Source organism: Bos javanicus, chromosome 2 (genome assembly GCF_032452875.1).
Source record: "Bos javanicus breed banteng chromosome 2, ARS-OSU_banteng_1.0, whole genome shotgun sequence".
Taxonomy (NCBI): domain Eukaryota; kingdom Metazoa; phylum Chordata; class Mammalia; order Artiodactyla; family Bovidae; genus Bos; species Bos javanicus.
In genome coordinates, this window is record NC_083869.1 from 702646 (window position 1) to 730243 (window position 27598).

At 44.3% G+C, this 27598-nt stretch overlaps 1 protein-coding gene across 5 annotated transcripts in view; it reads right to left on the reverse strand.

The window, feature by feature from the left end:
• Nucleotides 1-27598, reverse strand: part of OCA2 (OCA2 melanosomal transmembrane protein) — a 293422-nt gene that overhangs the window by 221379 nt on the left and 44445 nt on the right. For all 5 annotated transcript variants that reach the window (XM_061431337.1, XM_061431332.1, XM_061431331.1 and 2 more), the window contains exons 3-9: nucleotides 23858-23956; nucleotides 21222-21410; nucleotides 16359-16416; nucleotides 13999-14071; nucleotides 7175-7335; nucleotides 5315-5397; nucleotides 3747-3900 (exon numbers count right to left, since the gene is read on the reverse strand). In XM_061431337.1, coding sequence (XP_061287321.1) covers nucleotides 3747-3900; nucleotides 5315-5397; nucleotides 7175-7335; nucleotides 13999-14071; nucleotides 16359-16416; nucleotides 21222-21410; nucleotides 23858-23956 — 817 coding nt within the window. The remainder of the gene's footprint in view (nucleotides 1-3746; nucleotides 3901-5314; nucleotides 5398-7174; nucleotides 7336-13998; nucleotides 14072-16358; nucleotides 16417-21221; nucleotides 21411-23857; nucleotides 23957-27598) is intronic.

The following is a 27598-nucleotide window of genomic DNA, read 5'->3' on the forward strand; positions in this document are numbered from 1 at the left end:
AGGCAAGAATACTGGAGTGGGTTGTCATGCCCTCCTCCAAGGGATCTTCCTGACCCAGGGATTGAACCCACATGTCTTATGTCTTTTGTATTGGCAGGCATGTTCTTTACCACAAGAGCCACCTGCAAAGGCAAGGTAGCAGGAGAGGGAGGGTAGGAACAGCTGAGACCACCTGTGCACATCTGGATTCTTTGAGAGTTAGGAGAAACAGTCATGCCTAATGTGATATTTTCTTATTTTTTTTCTTTTCTTTTTTAACTGGAGGAAAATTGCTTTACAATGTTGTGTTGGCTTCTGCTGTACAATAACACAAATTAGTCATTATATATAGATATAGATACAGATATATATCTCCTCTGCCTCTTGAGCTTCCCTTCTCTCCCCCATCACACCATTCTAGGTCATTACGGAGGGCCAGGCTGGGCTCACTGTGATATATAGCAGCTTCCCACTAGCTATCTGTTTAACACATGATAGTGCGTATGTGTCAATGCTACTTCCTCAATGCATCCCACCCACTCCTTCCCCTGCTCTGTCCACAAGTCCCTTCTCTATGTCTGCAACTCCATTCCTTCCCTACAAATAGATTCATCAGTATCATTTTTCTAGATCCCATTTATATACATTAATATATGATATTTGTCTTTCTCTTTCTGACTTACTACAACAGATTCACATTCTTTCCTTTATATTCAGCTGAGTAATATACCACATCTTCTTTATCCGTTTCTCTGTTGATGGACAACAAGGTTGCTTCCATGACCTGGCTAATGGAAATAGTGCTGCAATGGGCATTGGGGTCCATGTGTCTTTTTGAATTGTGGTTTTCTCAGGGTACATACCCGGTAGTGGGATTGCTGGGTCACGTGGTAGATTTATTCCTAGTCTTTAAGGAATCTCCATGCTGTTCTCCATAATGGCTGTATCAGTTTACATTCCCACCAATGGTGCAGGAGGATTCCCTTTTCTTCCCATCCTGTCCAGCATTTATTGTTCATAGGTTTTTTGATGATAGCCATTCTGATTGGTGTGAGGTGATACTTTGTTGTAGTTTTGATTTGCATTTCTCTAATAATGAGTGATGTTGAGCATCTTTTCATGTGTTTATTTGCCATCTCTATGTCTTCTTTGGAGAAATATCTGTTTAGGCCTTCTGCTAATTTTTTGATTGAGTTGCTTATTTTTCTGATATTGAGCTATATGAGCTGCTTATATATTTTGGAGATTAATCCTTGGCCAGTTGCTTCATTTGAAATTATTGTCTCCCATTCTGAGAGCTGTCTTTTCACCTTGTTTACAGTTTCCTGTAAATAATCCAACCAGTCCATCTTAAAGGAGATCAGTCCTGGGTGTTCATTGGAATGACTGATGTTGAAGCTGAAACTCCAATACTTTGGCCACCTGATGCGAAGAGCTGACTTATTGGAAAAGACCCTCATGCTGGGAAAGATTGAGGGCAGGAGGAGAAGAGGACAACAGAGGATGAGATGGTTGGATTGCATCATCAACTTGATGGACATGGGTTTGGGAGGACTCCAGGAGTTGGTGATGGACAGGGAGGCCTGGCATGCTGCAGTTTATGGGGTCGGAAAGAGTTGGACATGACTGAACAACTGAACTGAACTGAACAGTTTCCTTTGCTGTGCAAAAGCTTTTAAGTTTAATTAGGTTCCATTTGTTTTTATTTTGACTACTCTAGGTGGTGGGTGTTGGAGGACATTGCTGTGATTTATGTCAGAGTGTACTACCTATGTTTTCCTCTAAGAACTTTATAGTTTCTGGCCTTATATTTTAGTCTTTAATCAATTTTGAGTTTATTTTTGTGTTTTGTGTTAGGAAGTGTTCTAGTTTCATGATTTTACATGTAGTTGTCCAGTTTTTGCATGCTACTTATTGAAGAGATAGTCTTTCCTCCATTGTATATTCTTGCCTCCATTGCCAAAGATAAGATTCCCATAGGTACATGGGTTTATCTCTGGGTTTTCTGTCTTGTTCCATTGGTCTATATTTTTGTTTTTGTGCCTGTACCATACTGTCTTGATGACTGTAACTTTGTAGTATAGTCTGAAATCAGGAAAGCTGGTTTCTCCAGTTCCATGTTTTTCTCTCAAGGTTGCTTTGGCTATTTGGGGTCTTTTGTTTTTCCATACAAATTGTAAAATTTTTTGTTCCAGTTCTCTGAAAAAATGCCATTGGTAATTTGATAGTGATTGCATTGAATCTTTAGATTGCTTTGGGTAGTATGGTCATTTTCACAATACAGATTCTCCCAATGCAAGAACATGGTGTATCTCTTCATCTGTCCATGTTCTTTGATTTCTTTTATCAGTGTCTTATAGCTTTTTGCATACAGATCTTTTGTCTCTTTAAGTAGGTTTATTCATGAGTTTAAGTGAACTCCAGGAGTTGGTGATGGACAGGGAGGCCTGGCGTGCTGCAATTCATGGGGTTGCAAAGAGTTGGACACGACTGAGTGACTGAACTGAACTGAACTGATTCTTAGATATTTTATACTATTTGTTGTGATGGTGAATGGGATTGTTTCCTTAATTTCTCTTTTTGATTTTTCATTGTTAGTGTACTGGAATGCAAGGGATTTCTGTGTATTAATTTTGTGATTATAAAATCACATCAACAAAAACCTTGGGCTCTACATCTCAAGCAGCCTGCCCTTAAACAATGCCGTTGGAGGAAGTAATATGTTCTCTGTGGCTCCTTGAGGAGAAAACTGCTAAGAAACTTGCTCCTGGACTCCTTCAGACTCTGCCTGATCACAGAGTTTTGTGTGTGGTCATAGGAACCCTGAAACAATAATAATATTGATTGGGGTAGGGTGGGGGGAGGACAGAATAGAGCTGCCCCAGAATAAATGAGACAGAGCAACTAAACCCATGGATGGACCTTATTGGACAACTATGGGCTCAACCTGCTGAAGCCAGCATTCCTCACAGACAGATCAGACAGCCTCAGGGAATTTCGGGAATTTTCCTGACCACTCCCCCCTCAGATTACCTCCTTGAAGCTCCAGGGCACTTTTCATATTTTGAGAAGACACATCCCTTTACCTTCACCTTCACCTCCTGATCCTCCAGGCTCAGCCCAGTGGGGCCAAAAGTCCCATCTGTGTGTTGCTGTAAATCTGGTTTCACAACTAAAACAACAATGGACCTGCCCAGTCAGGCAGTATCTGTACTTTGTTTAATGCTATTGAAGGTATAGCCACACTTAAAATTTTCCAGAAACACTGAATTGATGGGACATGAAATCATTGGGCTCATTAGCTGAGTTGATAAACATAACAGATAATCCTTCCCCACACATAGCCCAAGGTCTCCAAGGTCCTCATTGTGCACACAATCCTATGAAAAAATAGGGGGTATTTTAACACGCCCATTTTACAGACAAAGACCCCGATTCTCAGAAAGTTTCAACACTTGTCTCTTCAGGGGCATTCTGTGTGAGCAGCAAATCGAGGGTGAGAAAATCATGTGCACATTCAGTTTTATCAATAAACTTTTTCTAGTGCCTGGCAAAACTCATCTTGCATATGGCAACTGCCAAGATTCAGCAAATATTCCAGTACAGAGCAATTTTCTACCTAGAATGAGGGAAATGTTACTTTTTAGGAAAGACACTATTTCAATTCAATTAAAATGCAAGACTGAGCCCATCCCTAGCACCCAACATGTTAAAATACACTTACCTGTGGGCACAGATAAACCCAGGAGAGCAGGCATGCAAGTTACCTCAAATATAATTAGCACGTAGACCCCAGCGAGGATGACCGCAGCAATGGTCACTTGTGCTTCAACACTTGCGCGGAGGTACTGATGAGTCATCAGAAGAGGAACAATCTGGGTCTGCTGGAGGGAGGCGCGGATGCTGATGGAAACAGGCTCTCTGAAGAATGAAGCAAATATCTTACCACTGGTTAAGGAAACAGACCTGACATCAACCATCAGCACTTGCTCCCTCAGCTTTCTTCCCAACACCAGTCGCCCATGGCTATAACCAGAGCCTGAACCGATCTCAGAGTGCCTAACCTGCCAGATGAGGAGCCCTGAGCACAGGCAAGCCACGTGAATACATGCACAGCCTCCCCATAGCCAGGCCCCTCTGACATAGCTCCTCAGCCTCCATCAGGCATTGCCTGCCTCATAACAGGCCACCAGTCCAGCAATGAACAGGAGCAAGGATGTTCACAGTGGTTTAAACCGTTTAATTTTCCATCTTCCTCCTCACCACACATCTGATTGCTTTGTGCACATGCTAAGTCACTTCAGTCATGTCTGACTCTATGCAACCCAGGCTTCTATGTCCATGGGATTCTCCAGGCAAGAATACTGGAGTGGGTTGCCATGCCTTCCTCCAGGGGATCTTCCTGACCCAGGGGTCGAACCTGTGTCTCTTATGACTCTGGTATTGGCAGGTGGGTTCTTTACCACTAGTACCACCTGAGAAGCCCATGCTAACAAATAGCAAATCCAACAATTCTCGCATGTGAGAAATTTGGAAAAGGGTCATGTGCAACCTGAGAACAGGTAGTCAGGTTGTCACTAATGGTGGGAAAACACCAGGAACAAGAAGCATGAAGATCAATAGTATGTGGCCTGGTGAAAATAGACTCTAAAATTTCAGTAACTGCTCTGAGCTGAATTATGTCCCCTCAAAATTCATATCTGGACATCCTACTTCTCCATACTTCAGGATGTGACTGTATTTGGGGATAAGGTCTTCACAAAGGTGATTAAGTGAAAAACAGTGACACCAACATGACTGGTGTCCTTGTAAGAAAAGGAATTTGGCCCACAGAGATGCAGAGGGTTGACCACGTGAGGACACGGGGAGAAGACAGCATCCACACACCAAGGAGAGGAGGCTCAGGAGGGACATACCCTTCTGCCAGCTTGAGGAAATAGATGTCTACTGTTTAAGCCACCTGTCTATGGTGTTTATACAGCAGGCCTAGCAAACTTATATAGTAATCAAAAGCACAGACTCAACATGGAGTGGCGTTACAGAAAAAAGAATTCTAAGATATACCAGAATTCCCCATTGCGTAGCTTCATGATATTAATTAATTTAAAGTATCAGCTGTAAAACATAGTTTGCTTCAAAATGGGTTCTGCAGTCTTACTTCCTGACACCTGTGGTTTTGACACCCACCACAGACTCATGCTCACTGGCTACACAAAAGGAGCAACTCCAAGCCCATAACTTGCTAGCTATTCATAACTGGAGTCCCAAGGGTCATACTTCTCTAGGGAACATGTCCCGGAGGAGCTTCCCTGAGACTTCAGTCACCAAGACCTACCTGCTAAGAACCTCAAAGGTCCTGCTCACCACCACGTGCTCACTTCCACTTGGATTTAAAAATATCGTCCAGTTATGAGTGACCTGCAAAAGTCGAAGCATGAAATCCTGGTAAGGCTTTGAGTCTGGGCCATCAGCTGGGGTCCAGCAATGTTCAGGGTAGGTGCTTGTCTAGAATAAGAAGAAAGAAAAGAGCACAAGTCTTTTTCACACAGAGATGTTAGAGACAGCCAGGTGATGTGCAGCTGGAAACATCCATAATTTGGAGGGCTGTGTTTAAGAAAAAGAATACGGAAATACAAATACAGAATTCATGTACAAAGACACAAAAATACAGAAGTAAATAAAACCCATTAAGAGAAAAGGAAATCACTGCATGTTACTGGAGACAGTCTTCTGAACCCACTGAGGCAACTGACCAGAAAGATTGCTTTCTGTTTGCAAACTGGAAGCAGGAAACTCTCCACACCCAGGTCCCAGAAGCCTATGGGAGGAGGGCCTGAGGATGAGCTTCTAGTTTCACAGGCCGAGCTGCCCTTGTCAAGGGCAGGGGAGTGGAAAAGCCAGATGAAAGGGGCCAGATGTGTGCAGAGATGGAGGTGCTGGTGGGGCAAAGGCGGGAGGCCTGGCTATGGCTGCTGGGGAAATTTCAGTGGGAGGACAGAAGTCTTGCCACCCACAAATTATAAAGAAAATCGAAAAAGGAACTCTGAAATTGGTCAAAGCCTGAATGAGAGATCACAACTTCTCTTAAAACGTTCATGTTTGGAAAGACTGTATCAGGAAAAAGAAAAAAACCCTTCAGTAAAAATCTCCTGTGTTGTGTTTCTGGAGCTGGGAAGCTCAGTACAGACCCAAGGGTAGGCAACTACTGATGTGTCAGCAGGCTACAAAAGGTCATGGCCTCCTCCACACAAGGTCACAGAGGAAACCATCAGCAGATTAAATGTGCCCATCTCATCTTTACTGTGGAACCCTTGCCAGCGAACTATGCAATGCATACAGGGAAGCCAAGTTCATGTCCTAAGACCGTGGCCAGAGCAACCAGTTTAGAACATCAGTGCTGCATCAGCCATTGTCCATGAAACCGCAGCCTTCTTCATAATCAGACTCTGGCTCTGGGGACACTGCTCTGTATGGCAGAAAAATGTGATGGGTGCTGTACCCACCATTACTGCAGTCATACTCCATTCTGGATGACACAGCCTCATATACCAAAAGCGTTTCCTTCTATTAGTTATAGCAGGGAAAATCTGTGAACTAGGGATATGACTTCATATGGAAGTCATCATGAAAATCCAGGGGAGTCCCTGAGGCCAGGATTTGGGGAACGAGAGAGCGAGACTAGGCCTTGTCTGGGCTCTGGGACATGGTGGCTGGGACTGCTGACTCTCCTAACCTTTGCAGGATGTGCAATAATAAAGTCCCTGCCTTAGATGCTGAGTACAAGGTCATATTGATACAGAAGCAGAAGCTCGGGGAAAGCAGACACAAACTTAGCTAAGAGTCCACAAACTCAAGGGAACCATAGTGTTGAACTATCTTCTGTACCATGAGGTAAGGCTCAGATTTAACTGCACTTTCAAAAATATGTTTCCCTGAATTATCAAAAAAAAAAAAAAAAAACACTCTAAATTGAAAAATAAAGAAACCTCAAAAGCCTGACTTTACTGAAATTGTGAGAGTTTTATAACTGCCTTAGAGAAAAGAGAATTTCCATGACAAAGTAAAACATAACAGCTTGCCTAATAATGGTGTCATTGCCCTAGGGCTCCCATCAAATCCATTCAAGAAGAAATTCAATTTATAAAGAAATAAAATGATTTTTTACAATTCTTTTCAAGTAACTTTTAGGTGTAACCTGCTGTGGCCGCCGCCGCCTGGAGCCTGGAGTGTTGGCCTGGGTCACCTCCACCATCACGTGCTCTTCTCTCCCGAGATGACTGGGGCTGCCGGCCACCAGGGCCCCTGCCAGGCCCACCTGGAGCAGCATGGAGTCTGCGTGGCTGCTGAGGTTCACAGCTGGGGGAGTGTCAAGGCAAACTACAGCACAAGAGGGAGAGGCCTGGACTACACCCCCTCGCCCCAACCCTCCCAGGGAACACCCATCTCGGGAGGCACACAAGGAAAGGAACGTCCAGGCCATCCCTTCCATCTACCCTGCCTGCTCCTACTTCTTCAGCCCCTCACTCCTGACACACGCTATTGGTTTTGTTTTCTTTAATTGTGTTTTGAATCATCTGCTTTAACATCTAGCTGGTGTCTCGCATCCTACAATCATCTCTGCTACCACTCTTGCCAGCCAGAATAAAACCCCCTGTCCCAGTTCCTGGACTCATGGTGAGCAACAGACAGGATGGCCTCCTGAATGAACAGATGAACTAATCCACAGCCATGCCCAAATCCTAAGGTGGCTGGTGAGAAATCACAGGGAGAACTGAACAAGAAATCCTAAACTGGCTAAACCAATGAAGTCCATTGCCTTGAGAGGAGGGAAATCCCTTCGAAGCTTGTGAACGACTGAATCAGGGAAGTTATAGGGAAAAGATGCTCCTTCCTCTCAACATGTAACCCTCATGCCCTTGCATCCCCACCACAACCTGGCCCCTTCACTCCTACACCCTGCACTGGTGTGCTGCACAGATGGAAGGGTCTGTGCTCTCAGGCTCCCTCTCTCTGTGCCAGCTGACTCTCACCTCTGCTGCAAGGTCTGGGGCCCACGCCAGGGATTCTAAACAGGAGCTAGCCCAGCTATCTTGCTCCAGAAGAGAAAGCTGCTGTAGGTGCAAAAAAATGATTCTCAAAATGATCTATGTTTTATGTGAGGTTTCAAAAGTCTTAGCAGCAGCTCACTGATTGCAGGACAATTCAGTGACCAATTCCTTTACTCTTCCTTAAAACCCTTAAAGAAACAGGTGGTTTATGGAGCTGACTTGGGAGAAGGCAGAACTTCACTGTTGCCAGGGTGTTTACGGGATTTAAACAGACTGTTGGGGAGTGCCAGTGAATAGTTAACCCTTTTTTAAAATTCCCCTAGCAAGACGCACTGTTTGTTTGTTTGTTTGTTTTTAAGTACAAAAATATCCTGATAAATAAAGTGTTTTTCACTCTCTGACATAAATCACAGCAGGATCCTCTATGACCTACCTCCCAGAGTAATGGAAATGAAAGCAAAAATAAACAAATGGGACCTAATTAAAACTAAAAGCTTTTGCACAACAAAGGAAACTATAAGCAAGGTGAAAAGACAGCCTTCCAAATGGCAGAGCAAACAAAGCAACTGACAAAGAATTAATCTCAAAAAATATATAAGCAGTTCATGCAGCTCAATTGCAGAAAACTAAATGACCCAATCAAAAAGTGGGCCAAAGAACTAAACAGACATTTCTCTAAAGAAGACATACAGATGGCTAACAAACACATGAAAAGATGCTCAACATCACTCATTATCAGAGAAATGCAAGTCAGAACCACAATGAGGTACCATCTCACGCCAGTCAGAATGGCTGCTATCAAAAAGTCTACAAACAATAAATGCTGGAGAGGGTGTGGAGAAAAAGGAACCCTCTTACACTGTTGGTGGGAATGAAAACTAGTACAGCCCACTATGGAGAACAGTGTGGAGATTCCTTAAAAACTGGAAATAGAACTGCCACATGACCCAGTAATCCCACTGCTCGGCATACACACTGAGGAAACCAGAATTGAAAGAGACACGGGTACCCCAGTGTTCATCACAGCACTGTTTACAATAGCTAGGACATGGAAGCAACCTAGATGTCCTCCAGCAGACGAATGGATAAGAAAGCTGTGGTACATATACACAATTGAATATTATTCAACCATTAAAAATAATACATTTGAATCAGTTCTAATGAGATGGATGAAGCTCAAGCCTAATATACAGAGTGAAGTAAGTCAGAAAGAAAAATACCAATTCAGTATACTAACGCATATATATGGAATTTAGAAAGATGGTAATGATAACCCTCTATGCAAGACAGCAAAAGAGACACAGATGTAAAGAAGAGACTTTTGGACTCCGTGGGAGAAGGCGAGGGAGGGATGATTTGAGAGAATAGCACTGAAACATGTATATTACCATATGTGAGATAGACTGCCAGTCCAGGTTCGATGTATCAGACAGGGAGCTCAGGGCTGGTGTATTGGGATGACCCTGAGGGATGGTATGGGGGGAGGTAGGAGGGGGGTTCAGCATGGGGGACACATGTACACCCATGGCTGACTCATGTCAATGTATGGCAAAAACCACTACAATATTGTAAAGTAATTAGCCTCCAATTAAAATTAATATTTTTTTAAAAAAGGAAGTGTTTTTTTTTTTTTCAGCACTGTTTCCTATATTAGAGCTGAGAATGGGCAGCCAGCTCTCGGCTAGGAAGCATCTACCCACAGCTATGCTGCTACATGGCTTCCAAAAAGGACAAAAGGCAAACAGAAGTCACAGATGAGGCAGGATATAGTAGGGAAAGGCCCAAAGAGACACTGATGATTCTGCCACACTGAAATTATTTTTGTCTTGGTCTTTCCCCAAGGCAGACACATGATATGTATGGAGTGGGAAAAGATATTTCAGCACAGAAGAAACTTTAGAGACCTTGCAGAAACCCAGGAGATGGATCAGCACCCTCGAAGGCTAATATCAGAGAAGCAGAGGCTTCTTCTAATAATGTAATGAATGTTTATAGGGCTTCCCTGGTAGCTCAGCTGGTAAAGGATCTGCCTGCAATGCAGGAGACCCCTGTTCAGTTCCTGGGTGGGGAAGATCCCCTGGAGGAGGGCATGGCAACCTACTCCAATATCCTTGCCTGGAGAATCCCCATGAACAGAGATGCCTGGTGGGGTACAATCTTTGGGGTTGCAAAGAGTCAAACTGAGCGACTAATCAGAGCATAGCACATTGCAAACAAAGAGCAAGGAGGATGGAACAAAGTCTTTGTCCTTGTGGGGGTGTCACTCCCTAGAAGGAAGATTAAAACACACTATGATTAACCACCACTCAAATGGAGTGCACACAAAATCCAAGGGACACTGGACCACATGTACCTCTGCCCTCCTTTCCCTCTGTTTTTCCAGATGCCCACATTGTGCCTGGGAGTCAAAGCCCACTGCAATGTTCTGGTGTCACCAGTGACTTATGGATCCCAGCAACTTGGACCTGTGGTCAAACCCACCCTGCAGGCAGCTTTGATCCTTGCCTTCCAGCCATTCTGAAAGGTCTGCTCTGCTAAAGTCATATCTTGTCTTTGCCTCAGAGGCCTCCCCCAAACCTAGAGAACCCCACGATCTTTTAAGATATTGCTCAAGCTCTCCTCTCCTTAAACCCTTCCTTGTTATCCACAGCTTGAGAGGATCCTCACTCCTGCCTGTGTCCTCTGTAGATCAGGCTTACTCTGTTAAAGTGCTCACTCACAACATACTCTTGTCTGTTTTAGATTTTTCTCCCCCCGGTCTAGCTCCTCAAGTAAAGAAACTACATGCTATTCATTTCTCTACTTCTCTGGAGACCAACATGATTCTAACCACATTTTATGTCCCCAAAACATCTTGGTCTAACTAATAAATATCTGTTTTCAGTATCATCCTTCAAGTCCTTTGAACTTATACCAGAGTCCTAGCCAGACCAAATCATGGAAGAGAGAAGACAAAGAAATCATCTTCTTCCTCTGTTGTATCCAATCATGGTCCTCTTGCTTTTCCCATTACTCAAATCCATGACTCAAATTTAAGCCGTCTTTCCAGCAAGTAATGCTCAAAATTCTTCAAGCCAGGCTTCAGCGATATGTGAACCGTGAACTTCCTAATGTTCAAGCTGGTTTTAGAAAAAGCAGAGGAACCAGAGATCAAATTGCCAACATCCGCTGGATCATCGAAAAAGCAAGAGAGTTCCAGAAAAACATCTATTTCTGCTTTATTGACTATGCCAAAGCCTTTGACTGTAGGGATCACAATAAACTGTGGAAAATTCTGAAAGAAATGGGAATCCCAGACCACCTGACCTGCCTCTTGAGAAATTTGTATGCAGGTCAGGAAGCAATAGTTAGAACTGGACATGGAACAACAGACTGGTTCCAAATAGGAAAAGGAGTACATCAAGGCTGTATATTGTCACCCTGCTTATTTAACTTCTATGCAGAGTACATCATGAGAAACGCTGGACTGGAAGAAACACAAGCTGGAATCAAGATTGCTGGGAGAAATATCAATAACCTCAGATATGCAGATGACACCACCCTTATGGCAGAAAGTGAAGAGGAACTAAAAAGCCTCTTGATGAAAGTGAAAGTGGAGAGTGAAAAAGTTGGCTTAAAGCTCAACATTCAGAAAATGAAGATCATGGCATCCAGTCCCATCACTTCATGGGAAATAGATGGGGAAACAGTGGAAACAGTGTCAGACTTTATTTTTCTGGGCTCCAAAATCACTACAGATGGTGACTGCAGCCATGAAATTAAAAGATGCTTACTCCTTGGAAGGAAAGTTATGACCAACCTAGATAGCATATTCAAAAGCAGAGACATTACTTTGCCAACAAAGGTCCGTCTAGTCAAGGCTATGGTTTTTCCAGTGGTCATGTATGGATGTGAGAGTTGGACTGTGAAGAAGGCTGAGCACCGAAGAATTGATGCTTTTGAACTGTGGTGTTGGAGAAGACTCTTGAGAGTCCCTTGGACTGCAAAGAGATCCAACCAGTCCATTCCGAAGATCAGCCCTGGGATTTCTTTGGAAAGAATGATGCTAAAGCTGAAACTCCAGTACTTGGCCACCTCATGCGAAGAGTTGACTCATTGGAAAAGACTCTGATGCTGGGAGGGATTAAGGGCAAGAGGAGAAGGGGACGACAGAGGATGAGATGGCTGGATGATGGACGTGAGTCTCAGGGAACTCCGGGAGTTGGTGATGGACAGGGAGGCCTGGCGTGCTGCGATTCATGGGGTCGCAAAGAGTCAGACATGACTGAGCGACTGATCTGATCTGATCTGATCGAGCTTGACTTGACCCAACCCCACTGTGAGCACCAGGGCCACTCTCCTGGGAGTTCCCAGCTCACGGTCTTCGTACTGTTCTTCTAACAAGCATGACCATCTACTCTGGTCTGGTGTTCTCAGAACAGAGAATTATATCCTGAAGGCCCACGCATGATGGAAAGAAAGACACACAAGCAAAGTTCTTCTGAACTGCCAGCAATGTGCTGCTGCAGTGCACGGAACAAATCTGTAAGGTTCACCTAAACTGTGGAGACTCTCAGGCTTCTCCTTCAGTTTGCTTCAGAGCTTATCTAATATTGGGCTCAGAAGCACTGTCCAGAACCTCCTCCTTGACCAAACTTGAGTCAGGATCTTCTGAGCCCTCTTCTCAACTAGGCCTTGACCTTGGCCTGGTGAGCCACCGAATAGGGATGCTAACATCTTCTAGGCTCTTCTTCTTCCATGAACTCCAGCAAGTTCTCACAGGGACAATGAGTGGAATGGGGAGATCCCTAAGAAAGCCTGAATTTAATAGGGAAGCACATCAAATCTGGAGCCCAAGAGTACAACAGAACCCTAAGAGCTGGGGGCAGGTAAGATGAGAAAGCAGCCCTACCCCTGAAGAATGGGTAGGAACAGTGCAGGGCCTGGCAGGCAGATGAAAGAAGGCTGAGAAATTCCAGGTGTCTGGGGCACTGACGGTTACCATGGCAACCATAGACCACAAGACAGCCAACATTTAATTGGATTTACATAACTCCCCCTGGCCCATAGAAGTTAAGGTGAGTTCACCTTCAAGCTTAAAACTTCATCTCTGCTATGGACTGAATGTCCATGTCCTCCTCCAAGGGATCTTCCTGACTCAGGGATGGAATCCATGTCTTCTGCGTCTCCTGCATCGGCAGGCAGATTCTTTACCACTGAGGCACCTGGGAAGCCTGGGTCTCTAAGGAAATAGCTGAAAGTAAATGAGGTCATAGGTTGAGGCCCAGATTTGATAGTATCAGTGTTCTTGTAAGAGACAGAGAGCTCTCACTCTTTACACACACACACACACACATATACACAAACATAGGAGACATAGCAAGAAGGCGGCCGTCTGAAAGCCAGAAACAGAGTGCTCACTAGAAACCAAATCAGCCCATCCTGACCTTGGATGTCCAGCCTCTAGAACTGTGAGAAATAAATGTCTGTTGCTTAAGTCATCCAGGTTGTGGTTCTGTTGTAGCAGCTGAGACCTACGAAATGGCAAGAGATCCCAGAGGATAGGAAACCAAGCAATCATCAAGCTCAGATGACACTGCCAAGGAAAGAACCAATGAACTTAAAGTTAGGTAAAGAGGAACCATTTAAGCTAAGACATAAGAGGTCAGGGGCTGGGGGTGGGGTTGGGGGGACAGAAAGAGCATCCAACAGCCACAGAAAGCTGGGCCTTAACTAAAATACACTGTTTGCTGTCACCTTTCCATGGGGAATCTTCCCACCACCCACCCACTGCTGTCTCACTAAAGCCCCCTCCCTTTATGTTCTGAAGCCTTATCTTTCAACAAACATCCTGGAGGAACAAAAAACACATGGGGAGTAATCATGATTGCTTATGCTGTGACCTTGAGCAAACCATCATAACAGTTCTCAGGTCTTTTCACTTTGTGACTCAACCACGGGTGACCGTCCATCTCAAAAAAGGTTCAGATACAGTAGCTTTCCAGCGGTGACACAGCCAGCAATTGCCAGAGCTTTCCTTGATCTGGATACAGGCTAAATAAAATCTGCAACAATCAGAAACATTTAATGATAGATTTGTGGTGTGACAGCAATAGGATTTAATAACTTTGATAAGAGCTGAAAATAGGGTTATGATAATTGTGCTGCTTGATGTATCCAAAATTTACCTACTTACTCTGAATAGTTTTTCTGAGATATTAAAAGATAAAATTCTGATCCATTAAACTATTTTTTTTTTGCTACAATGGGCCTTATTATTGATATTTGACAGTTTTAAGGATTGACTGCTGCTGCTGCTGCTGCTGCTGCTAAGTCGCATCAGTCATGTCCGACTCTGTGCGACCCCATAGATGGCAGCCCACCAGGCTCCCCCGTCCCTGGGATTCTCCAGGCAAGAACACTGGAGTGGGTTGCCATTTCCTTCTCCAATGCATGAAAGTGAAAATGGAAAATGAAGTCGCTCAGTCATGTCTGACTCAACAGTCCCATGAACTGCAGCCTACCAGGCTCCTCCGTCCATGGGATTTTCCAGCCAAGAGTACTGGAGTGGGTTGCCATTGCCTTCTCCATGAAGGATTGACTACCCAGCCCTAAAATTAAATTGTCAGAGGAGGGCAAATGTGGTTTTCCTGTATGGAAGAGTAGGGAATACAACCCATATGATGGCAAGAGCTCACACTGTGGAATTTTCAGAGCACCTTATACACCCTCAGAAACTAAATTAAAGTGATGATGAGATAACAGATTACAGAGGTTCAAAACAAATTCCTCAAACTCTGTTTTGGCTGTGTCCACAAAACACCAATATTTCAATTACCAGAAGAGTGAAGACCAGACACAGAGTTCAGGTGAGCTCACAGGGATCAGGGGAGACTTGGCCCAACCATACCTCCCAGTACACCCTTGAAAATCCAGTACACCCACCCACCAGGCTGTGCTAAGCAACTGGGTCTTCAGAAACACACAGTTGTTTGAATAGGAAGTAGAGAGGCAAATTGGTAGCCAAAAAAGTAAACTCATGAAGTTTTCAGTTCATTGTAATTGTTTTTAGCCTAGATTTCCTTTCTGTAGACCCCTCCTCTCCCCCATTATGGGTTATTAAAGAGTTGCCTGTATTCAATTCAATTCAGCCAATATTGACTTCATGCCCGCTTGCTGTCTGAGATGCAACATTGTTCTCTACACATCACACTGAGAAGAGTCTTGTCATGCACTATTCTCACATGCATAGAACCCCAGTCCTCGTGCCCACACACACAGATAATGAAGACCATGTATTTACAGCTACACATGGTCCACACACATGCAGTTTCCAGTCACAAAGGGCACCCAGCACAGCTGTCACCACCGGCTGCCTGCTGAGAAGAGCCATAACCACACCAGTCCTGGAGTCCACAGGGCACAGGTATAGAAACACTACTCACCCACCCCTTCCTTGCTCCCAATCTCATATCCTGTCACATCCTGGGGTCTCTCAAAAATGGCCCACACAAAGTATCCTATGCCAATGCTAAAATTAGATAATAATTATTAACTGCAAAAATAACTCCCTAGGCACACACACAAGCTCAAAATGGTCACAGACCACAAAAGACCTACTTGTCCCACAGAGGACAGCACACACACACAAACACACAGGCAGACATGGATCCTCATATCCACATGCACACACACAGATTGGGTGGGGGGAGGCTCACAGTTGCTCATTCAGCAAATGCATTTTAAGTGCCTATAATGTGATCTTGGCTAGGGCCACATCAGGGCACATACCACACAAATGCTGGCAATGACACTCATGACACCTCAAGTCAGAGGAGCACTCAGGTTGCCTCCAGGGTTCTAGCTCTGCAACCATCCCTGGGGATGCAGGGCAAGTAAAATCAGAGCAGTCTCCAGGGAAGAGGCAGACACAGAACTTCACTCTCTCCCAAACAGCTGGGCGCCACTCCAAATGGGCACTGAGACATTCCTAGGGGCAACCATGACTGCTGGACATGTCCCAACACAAATAAAGAGTGCTTACTGCATGTAGTTGAAAAGAGAATTTGGCAAGCCACTTAAGGTAGGGATTAAGACCCCGGGGCAAGCTGCCTTCTACAGACCACAGCCAGATCCTCATGGTTTCCACTGTACAAAGTAGGACAAAAGTAGAGGAATATTGCTAGGGGCGGGACTCCCCAGCTACCTCCAGACTGCCATCTCACATCCCCTCAGCATCTCCTCCTAAGAAATGTGTGTGTGTCCCACACCTCAGGTGCCCTGCTACCCAGCCCGAAACACCCAGGGACTCTGCTAAACAGACCCCAAGGCTCAGCATGCCATGGTACTCACAGAGCACAGCACCACAAAGACAAATAAGCCCGTGACTTTTAGCCACTGTACACAGCACCTGCAAGAGAAAAGACAGGTCCCAGATCACGCTGATGGCAGTCTTATTTGCATGCACCCACAAAGGTCAAACCTCAGATATCTGCTGAAGCCTTGGGTAATGTCCATCTCAAAGAATTCCACATAGAATTCTTTGAGAATTCTTTCTATAACATGATATGAAGGAGGATACTGCTGAGAACACCAATGACCTGTTGTAAACATACAGCTTCATGAGAAGCAGTTCAGAGGAGGTTACAGGAGGAAACAAAATTAAACCTGAATGTCTGAACACATCTTCTTGTCAGAGATGCTGAAGTTCAAGATTTGGGCCTCTTCACTAGCTTTTTAAAGGCTCTGGTTTTCTGGAAACAAGCTTTATCTTGGCTCTCAGATTCATATTTATCAATTATTTTCCCTTAAGTTTTCTGGAAGGTAAGAATATGGATTTGATCATTGAATAAACATTGACTGAGACATAACCAAACAATTCAAGAAAGAATTTGCAGTGTTGTAACTGGTTGTACCAGCAGAATCCTTTAAGAATTCCTTAAGAGATAATTCAACAGACAATCCAGCCCTCTGTGGACCCCTGATAGTCATCATTACACACTTCTTAATTGTGACCCTCAGGCCTTTGGGCAAATATGGTCCTGGCAGCCATTCCTGGCTTACCTCTGCTCCTTTCACCTCCTCAGGGCCCACCAGACCCCATCTCCTGAAGATATTATCACTGCCCAGTTGCTGGAGAGTGCTCTCCCCTGGTTGCTTCCCCAGGGCAGGCACTGGGGTATTTGTGCTCAGCCCCTGCCAACGTGCTCAGCCCCTGCCAAAGATAAGGTGCTGGTATACAGCCTGTGCTTGACACATGTTTGTAGAATGAGAGAAGAAAGTCTATATTGGAACATCTTTTTCGAAATCTTTCTGATCCTTTCAAAATGGCAAAACCTTGTTCTGCATTCTTTTAGATTTAATGAATTTGATGAATAATTATATCATACTTCCAAATTATGATCAATAGTTCCTATTCAAATGGGAATAAAAAATATTTCTTTTTAAAGCATGAAGCATTAATTGAACTATCCTAAACACAAATGTCTTTCTACATAACTGACACATACAGCAGAGCTGACCATCCAAAATAGCTTTTACAAGTTTCAACAATAATGTGTAGTACTTTCGAGACATGTTAAAAAGAATGTCACTAAATCTTTCAGTTAAATGGAAAGTTGGAGGCAACTACTCTATGAATCATAGAAGATAAAACAACTACTGAATGTGAAGGCTTAAATGTACTGATCCCATTTTCCATGCCACAGGATACTTGAAGAACCTCACATCCTCTGGAGTTGTGAGCCAGCATGCTGGAGAAGGCTGTAAACAGTATCAGGGCTTAGCATCACGGTGAACGACAGGGACCAGGAACCTGTTCACATGCTTTCACATAATTCAAATGATTTTAAAGAAGATTAAACTGGATGAATATTTACCACACCTATAGCTAAGACCAGTCATGGTAAAGAAACTACACATGGCTAGAAGTGAAACCGTTAGGTGTCTTTTCAGGGGGCTCCAAAGAGCTCCTCGTCCTTTATGTCTCAGTGCAGAAAGAATTCAGCGAGAGATAAAGTAATAGATATAAGTGATGTATTAGAATAGGACATTTGTGAGGCTTATAAGTGAGTGGGTGAGACAGTGTCACACGCTGCGAACTCAGTGGGCCATAGTTTTATAATCAAAGGTAAAGTGAGGAAGGGGAGAAGACATCTTTGTCTTTCTTGAGTAAATGTCAAGCTTCCACCATCCTCCTCCAGGTTGAGCAGGGGAGTTTTTCTTGTCTCTATATGATCAAGCTAAATTCACAAATTATTATTTTTTTATGTGTGCAGAGAGCATGTTATTGAACTCACTAGGCAGGATGGTGTCTCATGCCACCATTGTTTTATTGTTTTGAGGCATGTCTTGTGCTTCTGTTGCATGGTTTGTTGCTAAAAAGGTCTGCTAGGTTTTGGTTTTGTGGTTAAGCAAACATGCTTTCTTGAGTAATCATTAAAGTACAGGAGTCTCTCACATTTTTTCCACTACATGCCCCAAGTGGGATTTAATTACCTACATCGTCCCTTCACTCTATCCCTATCAGGAGGCATGGTCGAAAAGACATCTCTAAGCATTGGTGGGGGACCTGGGGTCACATTCCTGCCCCTATCCCTCTGCTTCTCTCAAAAACCTGCAAGAAAGTGAAAGTGAAAGACACTCAGTCATGTTTGACTCTTTGTGACCCCATGGACTATACAGTCCATGGAATTCTCCAGGCAAGAATACTGGAGTGGGTAGCCTTTCCCTTCTCCAAAGTATCTTCCCAACCCAGGGATCAAACCCAGGTCTCCCACATTGCGGGTGGATTCTTTACCAACTGAGCCACAAGGGAAGCCCATGCATGACCTCAGGTAAAATCCTTACTTTCTCCAAGGTACCTTCCTTTATCTACCTCTCAGGATTGCCTGTAACATCAACAGGACAAATGAGAGTGGGCCTCTCTGGCTAAAGACAGATACACTTTGGGATGCAGGCTGGTACACTTCTAATCAGCCCTTCAAACAGCTTCAGAAAAGATGGGCCCCCTTATGTAGAGAAATAATAACACTAATATTTGACAGCTTCATGGTGTCCTCTCACCTATCCATGGGTTTTCGCATAGATCATCTTAGTGGAAGCCACAAAAGGCTGTGGAGCAAAGGGAATGCCTTTGTGGCGCAAAGGCAACAAGGAGATAGTTGCATGGACATGCCTGGCCCCTGCTGGCTCCTTAGCTACCTCTGAGCAGATACAGAATGGGGACCTTGGTGGTCCTGGTCCACAAGCTTTATTCTGTTTCTAAAACTGCCACTTTCAAACATACGGTTTTCAATAGAACACTTCTTTCTTTTTTTTTTTTTTCAATTCTTCTTTCTTTTTTTTTTTAATTTTATTTTTAAACTTTACAATATTGTATTAGTTTTGCCCAACATCGAAATGAATCCGCCACAGGTATACCCATGCTCCGCATCCTGAACCCTCCTCCCTCCTCCCTCCCCATACTCTCCCTCTGGGCCGTCCCAGTGCACCAGCCCCAAGCATCCAGCATCGTGCATCGAACCTGGACTGGCGACTCGTCTCATACATGATATTACACATGTTTCAATGCCATTCTGCCAAATCTCCCCACCCTCTCCCTCTCCCACAGAGTCCACAAGACTGTTCTATACATCAGTGTCTCTTTTGCTGTCTCGTACACAGGGTTATTGTTACCATCTTTCTAAATTCCATATATATGCATTAGTATACTGTATTGGTATTTTTCTTTCTGGCTTACTTCACACTGTATAATAGGTTCCAGTTTCATCCACCTCATTAGAACTGATTCAAATGTATTCTTTTTAATGGCTGAGTAATACTCCATTGTGTATATGTACCACAGCTTTCTTATCCATTCATCTGCTGATGGGCATCTAGGTTGCTTCCATGTCCTGGCTATTATAAACAGTGCTGTGATGAACACTGGGGTACATGTGTCTCTTTCCCTTCTGGTTTCCTCAGTGTGTATGCCCAGCAGTGGGATTGCTGGGTCATAAGGCAGTTCTATTTCCAGTTTTTTAAGGAATCTCCACACTATTCTCCATAGTGGCTGTACTAGTTTGCATTCCCACCAACAGTGTAAGAGGGTTCCCTTTTCTCCACACCCTCTCCAGCATTTATTATTTGTAGACTTTTGGATCGCAGCCATTCTGACTGGCGTGAAATGGTACCTCATAGTGGTTTTGATTTGCATTTCTCTGATAATGAGTGATGTTGAGCAGAAAAGAACACTTCTTTCAAGTGAATGCTCATGCAGAAGCCCCAGCACACAAAGCAGGGAGAGCACTCCTCCTCTGACCCCTGCAGGTGGTCCTGCGAAATGCCCTCACATCCCCCATGCATGTGCATGCTGTGCCTTCCTACATATGCATGGAGGGCTTGGCCTCTCTCAGACCCACCCAATCCCTTGCCCCTTGTGAGGAAATTAACGAGATGCCACCAGTCTCTCGTCCCATGCTCTCACATCCCATGTTCTGTAAACAATGGCTTTGCATGGGTATGTAACAGCTGAGATCACTTAAAGCACTGCACATATGCTTCACGAGGTACTCGCTTGGCCATGGGCTACTTTTTTCTGGAAATATATATATAAGCTTCACCTGGAAAAGCCCTGAAGGGTTGTGTGCAGTTATGTTATGTCTGCTGCTATGGCTGCTGTGCCAGCCAGGAGACACCTTTCCTACAACTCTTCACATTTTCTTCCAGCCTCTTAGCTCGTGCCTTGCCTACCATGGGTTCAGTGAACAGTACACACAGTCAGATTCAGCAAGACAATTGGTGTCACAAACAGGATCAGGGAGAGACCCCTAAAAACACTCTGCTGCATGTGCAGAAACCTTAGTCTCTGGTTATAAATGATAATATCAGCTTCTAGAACACCACAGGGACTATTCTCATCTGCAAACCCTCATGGGCATCAAGACCCCAGCCACACAATAGAAAGGAGTATGGGATGTTAGTCATTAAGGTCCATAATTGGGTTTTCCTGCATCCTTAAAAGCTCCATGCTGGTTCAAATGTGCCCTTATCTATCTTCCAAAGCCTGAAGGAAAAGCAGACTACTTTCCAGGAAAGTACCACCTAGCCTTCCTTCCCTGTCCTTGGGAAGGATGTCCTGAGGGCAAGACCCACTTCCCTGCCCCAGCCCAGTCCCAGGGCATGCGCTGTGTGACCACCACCCCGTGCCAGTGGTGGCGCTCCCAGTCTTCCTACCTCAGCTTGGCAAGACGGAACCTGATGTGAGCACTGTCCAGAAGCTCCCCCTTCTCTAAGAAAGCGGATTCAGAGGAACTTGCCAATTCTCTGCTTAGCAGGGATCTTCCCTCCCACTCAGTTGAGCTGTCCTCCCAAGATTCTTCACCAGTAATGAACTCTGGGTGGCAAACGGGCATGCACCATGACCTGGAAATTGAGGCTTTGTGGTTATTTCACAGCAACAGTAGCATCTCCAAAACAGTTCATCTCAAAGGTGAGCATAAAATGTGAAATCAACCCTGGTTTTTAAAAGGACCATAAACATTGTAATAGTGTCAAGCTGGTAGGAATAGATCTTTCTTGACATCACAGACCCTTGACTTCAGGGAAATCTTCTGGGGTCACACAATCTTCAAAATAAAATGTGGCCCCTCAAGAAACATCAGCTTGTTCTGAGTTTGGAATTTTCCAGTAAACCTTTTTCTGGCTCAGACCACCTCTAGTGCATTTCAATTTTTGCTTTCTCTTTGACTGTGCTGGAGTTCCCAACACCTGGTTCTGTTATACTCATCCTGAAGCACAATGAGTGATGTTAGCCTTCCCTCCTCTGTACTAGGCATCTTTCTGTAATGGAGCTGTAGAGAAGATTGTCTACGTTGTTTTCCTGCCCAACATCTACAGGAGTAGGAATGAGGAACATCAGTGCTGGATTAGATGGACCCAAGAACAAGACCTCTATCTAGAAGGATGGATCAAGGGGGATCATAAATTTTTATCAAAATTACATGTGGATGCATTGTTTACTTTTATTGAATCCTTGAGCTTCTAAACAAGTCCTTCAGTACAGATTCTCAGTCAGCACTTGCCTCTAGTAAGGCTGCTCCAAAGCCCTGAATTCCCCTGTATTGCATGGAATACTTGTGGGATGGCAATATTGACACAATAGCCACAACTATTATGTTATGCCTCTCAAACCCAGCTAGCTCAATTGGGCATTGTGATTCTCCTGAACCCTTATCACTGCTTTAGGACTTGTTCACAACAAGAAAAAAAGTTTTATTCATAAGGAGAAGCTCAAAGATGCAAACTAGGCTATGTGAAACCCATATGTAATATCCATATTCTGCTTCCCAACTGTGATGTGAGACAGAGCTCAGCACCCCAAGGCCTCTGTGTTCCAAGACCAGGATAAAAGCTTTCATGTTCTTGAGTTCTTGGTTTTCTAGAGAATCATGAGTTGAAAATGTCTCAGGCCTTAACAGTTTACCAATTCAAAGGAAAGCATTAAAGGGAATGGATGGGTGAAGTGTTCATTTTCAAAGTTACTCATTAGGAGAGATGAGAGTTGTTATCTCCCTGGTGGCAGAGGCCTTGCTAGGTGCTGGGATGGGATGAAGAGGACTCAGGCTGGCAGGCATAATCACAGGTAACACAAGGACAAGTTCCAAAGTCAGGACATGCATTTGGTGTTTGAGAGCAAAGAAGGAGCATTGACTCTTGAATGAGCTGTGGAGGAACCAAGGTTTTACAAAGGAGGTGACATTTGAGCCCCCTTAAACTTGAGTGGGCCTGACCTGGAGAACCAAGGAGGACAGGAGTTCCCTCTCATAAAATGGACTCAGTGGGAACTTTTTCAGGGAAACACAACTTGTCATCAAGAGTTTCCTGGAAGAAGCCAGATTGGCTCTGCATTGGAAGGTGACAATCAAGATTCCTATACCCTATCAAGTTCCCATGAACTTGAGTCTTTGGACGATGAGACCAGGAACCCACATGGCATATGAGCACCCTCAAATTCTGATGCACCCTAAATGGTGAAGGCTCCCAAACAGTTACAGACAGAGCTAGGGAGAAGGTGGGAAGTTCCTCAGAGGCTGTGGGAGGGAGGCTGAGTGCAAGGGTCAGTGGGCAGGAAAAGAAGGTCCAGGACAATGTCCCAAGATTGTAATGTGTGAGCAATCAGAGAACACCAATGAGGTGACTCAGGTTTCTGGAAGTTTGCCTGCAGAAGGAAGGGGAGATGAATTGGAGGACTGAGTTAGGGTTCTTCACCCTAAGGGAGACAGTCTGTAACTCATCCTACAGAGCAGCTCTGCCTATTGGTTTCAGAACCAGGCAGGTTTATCTTCAAAAGGAACTTATAAGAAGTAGAGTTTTCTTTCAAATCATACATTTTAAACTTAATAATTATTGACATTGAGTTAGGTAATTCTTTATTGTGGGGAGGTGTTCTGCGCATTGCAGTATGTTTAGCAGCATTCCTGCCCTCTACCATAAATGCTAGTAGTACTGCTTCCCCATTTATGACAACAGAAACATCTCCTGACAGCGCCAACCTCAGCCACAGTTGAGAAGCCCTGACCTCTTGATACAGCCTGTCAGAGCTATGTGCATGCATGAGTGTGTACATATGCTATGCACTCATGGCAGGGTTATGCTCAAGGTTATTTGGAAATTTATTAGGCACAGAATACAACTACTAGAATCATGAACACATACTGAATTGACAAGGATCTAACAGAGACCAAACATGTCAGGTAAAAACTCATCTTATTCTCCAGCATGAGTGTAATGAGCATAAGGGTAATGCTCAGAGATTTCTTAATTTCATAAGAAAGAAAGAAAACGGGAAAAAAAAAAAAAAAAAACCTCACCCTTTTTCTTGTGAGAAATTCCTCAGCAAAGGAGTGTTTTCTGTAAAGCAGGGTTCTTTAGACCTGGAGCTGAAGACTTGGGAGAAAGGAGGGTGAGACCTGAAAGACACAGTGAAGGAAGGGATCATTAACAAAAACTGAAGGATGTGTTCACTGGTGGTTACAGCTAGATCCAAGAATGTGCCCCAAGAATCAGTGGTAAACTTCACATGTTATATCTGAGTTGTAAAAAGTTGGAGTTTAAGATAATTAGAGACAATTTTCTACCCCAGGCTAAACCAGACTAGAAATACAAACAGAAATTCACACAGACTAGATGCTGTGGGGTCAATACTTTTAGGCTCACTTTAGTGTTATAATAGAGTCCAGTCATGTTTGCCATTCCATGCAGTTTTTCCTCACAAAAGCCATGTTGTCAAGGGTTCCCAGCGCATTTGCCAAAACTGCTTACCCAAGTTGACCAACTCTGCCAGAGTACATGGTCGATATGTCATGAATCAGTCACACTGGGGGCCCCTTGAGGATGACCCCCTGGGCCACAGCAGTGTGCATATACATGAGCTCCACCCCTAGAAAGCAGTGACATACTAGTGCTGAATCATGGCTGTGTCCATTAAGTCAGGCACAAGAGGAGAGAATATAGCATGTCTCCTGCTATGGCTACTGCACCAGCCATGGGAGAATACTGCTGTGCTTCACTTTCTGCAGCATAATGGATCTCACTGCCAAGCAGGGACCCAAGGTCTCATAACGTTCATCATCTCTGTCAGTTACTGCCTCTCTGTCAGAGATGCTGGGTTCTTCAGAGCCACAGGGTTCTTGCTGTACTGCCAATATACATTGCTCTAGTTCTTACAAGTGTCTTTGCACATTGAGCACTGGTGCAGCATCGCATAGGGCACAATTCATATTCGCCTTCAGGACAGTCAGGAAAATCCACCCCATGGTACCAGTGACAGTCCATGCTGCCTTGTTCAGCTAATGGGAGTTCAACCATACACTCAGGCAGAGTTGGTCAATTTGAGTAAACAGTTTTGGCAAATGCATCGGGAACGCTTGGCAACATGGCTTTTGTGACTTTGGGACACAGGGATGGGCCCAGCATCTGTGGGGGTTTTGTGGGTCCTTATTGAGAGAAGTAGAGGGATGGCATGAAAGATGCCATTTTGAAAGTCAAAAGACTCCCAAAGGAGGCCTGAGCTGGCAGGAGTCCCATCCAGTTTACAAGGATGCAAAAGTGGACTGATTTGTGCAGAGGTATACTGTAAAGGCTGTGTCTTATGTAGAACAGTGTACAGTCAAGGCTGTCTCCTGTGATGTAGGTTGGTAGAACAGTGTACTATAAAGGCTGTGTCCTGTCATGTAGGGTTAAGAGAACAGTGTACTGTAGAGGCTGTGTGCTGTGCTCTACGTTTAGTAGAACAGTGCACTGTACAGGCTGTATCCTGTGATGTAGGTTGGTAGAACAGTGTACTATAAAGGCTGTTTGTTGTCATGTAGGTTTAGTAGAACAGTGTTCTGTCAAGGCTGTGTCCTGTGATGTAGGTTTAGTGGAACAGTGTACTGTACAGGCTGTCTACTATGATGTAGGTTTAGTAGAACATTGTGTTGTAAAGGCTGTGTCCTGTGAAGTAGGCTTAGTAGAACTGTGTACTGTAAAGGCTGTGTGCTGTGATGTAGGTTTATTAGAACACTGTGCTGTAAAGGTTGAACCCTATGATATAGCTTTAATAGAACAGTGTACTCTAAAGACATTGTACTGTGATGTAGGTTTAGTAGAACAGGGTACTGTAAAGGCTGTGTCCTATGATGTAGGTTTAGTAGAACACTGTGCTGAAATGGATGTGTCCTGTGATGTAGGTTTAATAGAACAGTGTACTATAAAGCCTGTGTCCTTTGATGTAGATTTAGTAGAACAATGTACTGAAAAGGCTGTGTGCTGTGATATAGGTTTATTAAACACTGTGCTGTAAAGGTTATGTCTTGTGATGTAGGTTTACTAGAACAGTGTGCTGTAAAGGTTGTGTCCTGTGATGTAGGTTTAGGACAACAGGGTACTCTAAAGGCTGTGTCCTGTGATGTAAGTTTAGTAGAACAGTGTACTGTAATTGCTGTGTCCTGTGATGTAGGTTTAGTAGAACAGTATGCTGTAAAGGTTGTATCCTGTGATGTAGGTTTACGAGAACAGTGGAATGTAAAGGCTGTGTGCTGTGATGTAGGTTTAGCAGAACACTGTGCTGTAAATGCTGAGTCTTGTAATGTAGGTTTAGTAGAACAGTGTACTGTAAAGGCTGTGTCCTGTGATATAGGTTTAGTAGAACAGTGTACTGAAACAGCTGTGTCCTGTGATGTAGGTTTAGTAGAACACTTTGCTGAAATGAGGAGCTACCCCATGTCCAAGGTCAGGGGCGGCAGCTGTGAGTGCCAGACTGTGATGGCGCAGGAGCAGCCAAGAGAAGATACCCACATCCGAGGTCAGGGGCAGCGGCCAGGAGGAGCTACCCCATGCACAAGGCCAGGGGCGTCGGTCAAGAGGAGCAATCCCAGGTCCAATGAGAAGTGGCTGCGCAGGCACAGGAGGGCTGAGAGGAGCTACTCCATATTCAAGGTCAGGAGCGGCAGTGGTGAGGAGATGCCCCTCATCCAAGGTAAGAAGCAGCAGCTGTGCTTTGCTGGAGCAGCCATGAAGAGATATCCCAAGTCCAAGAACCCAAGTAAGATGGTAGGTGTTGCAAGAGGACATCAGAGGGCAGACACACTGAAACCATACTCACAGAAAACTAGTCAATCTAATCACACTAGGACCACAGCCTTGTCTAACTCAATGAAACTAAGCCATGCCCTGTGGGGCCACCCAAGACGTGTGGGTCATGGTGGAGAGGTCTGACAGAATGTGGTCCACTGGAGCAGGGAATGGCGAACCACTTCAGTATTCTTGCCTTGAGATCCCCATGAACAGTATGAAAAGGCAAAATGATAGGATACTGAAAGAGGAACTCCCCAGGTCAGTAGGTGACCAATATGCTACTAGAGATTAGTGGAGAAATAACTCCCGAAAGAATGAAGGGATGGAGCCAAAGCAAAAACAATACCCAGCTGTGGATGTGACTGGTAACAGACGCAAGGTCTGATGCTGTAAAGAGCAATACCGCATAGGAACCTGGAATGCTAGGTCCATGAATCAAGGTAAATTGGAAGTGGTCAAACAGGAGATAGCAAGAGTTAACGTCGACATTCTAGGAATCAGCGAACTAAAATGGACTGGAATGGGTGAATTTAACTCAGATGACCATTATATATACTACTGCGGGCAGGAATCCCTCAGAAGAAATGGAGTAGCCATCATGGTCAACAAAAGAGTCCGAAATGCAGTACTTGGATGCAATCTCAAAAACGACAGAATGATCTCTGTTCATTTCCAAGGCAAACCATTCAATATCACAGTAATCCAAGTCTATGCCCCAACCAGTAATGCTGAAGAAGCTGAAGTTGAACGGTTCTATGAAGATCTACCAAGTCCTTTTAGAACTAACACCCCAAAAAATGTCCTTTTCATTATAGGGGGCTGGAATGCAAAAGTAGAAAGTCAAGAAACACCTGGAGTAACAGGCAAATTTGGCCTTGGAATACAGAATGAAGCAGGGCAAAGGCTAATAGAGTTTTGCCAAGAGAACGCACTGGTCAGAGCAAACACACTATTCCAACAAGACAAGAAAAGACTCTACACATTGACATCACCAG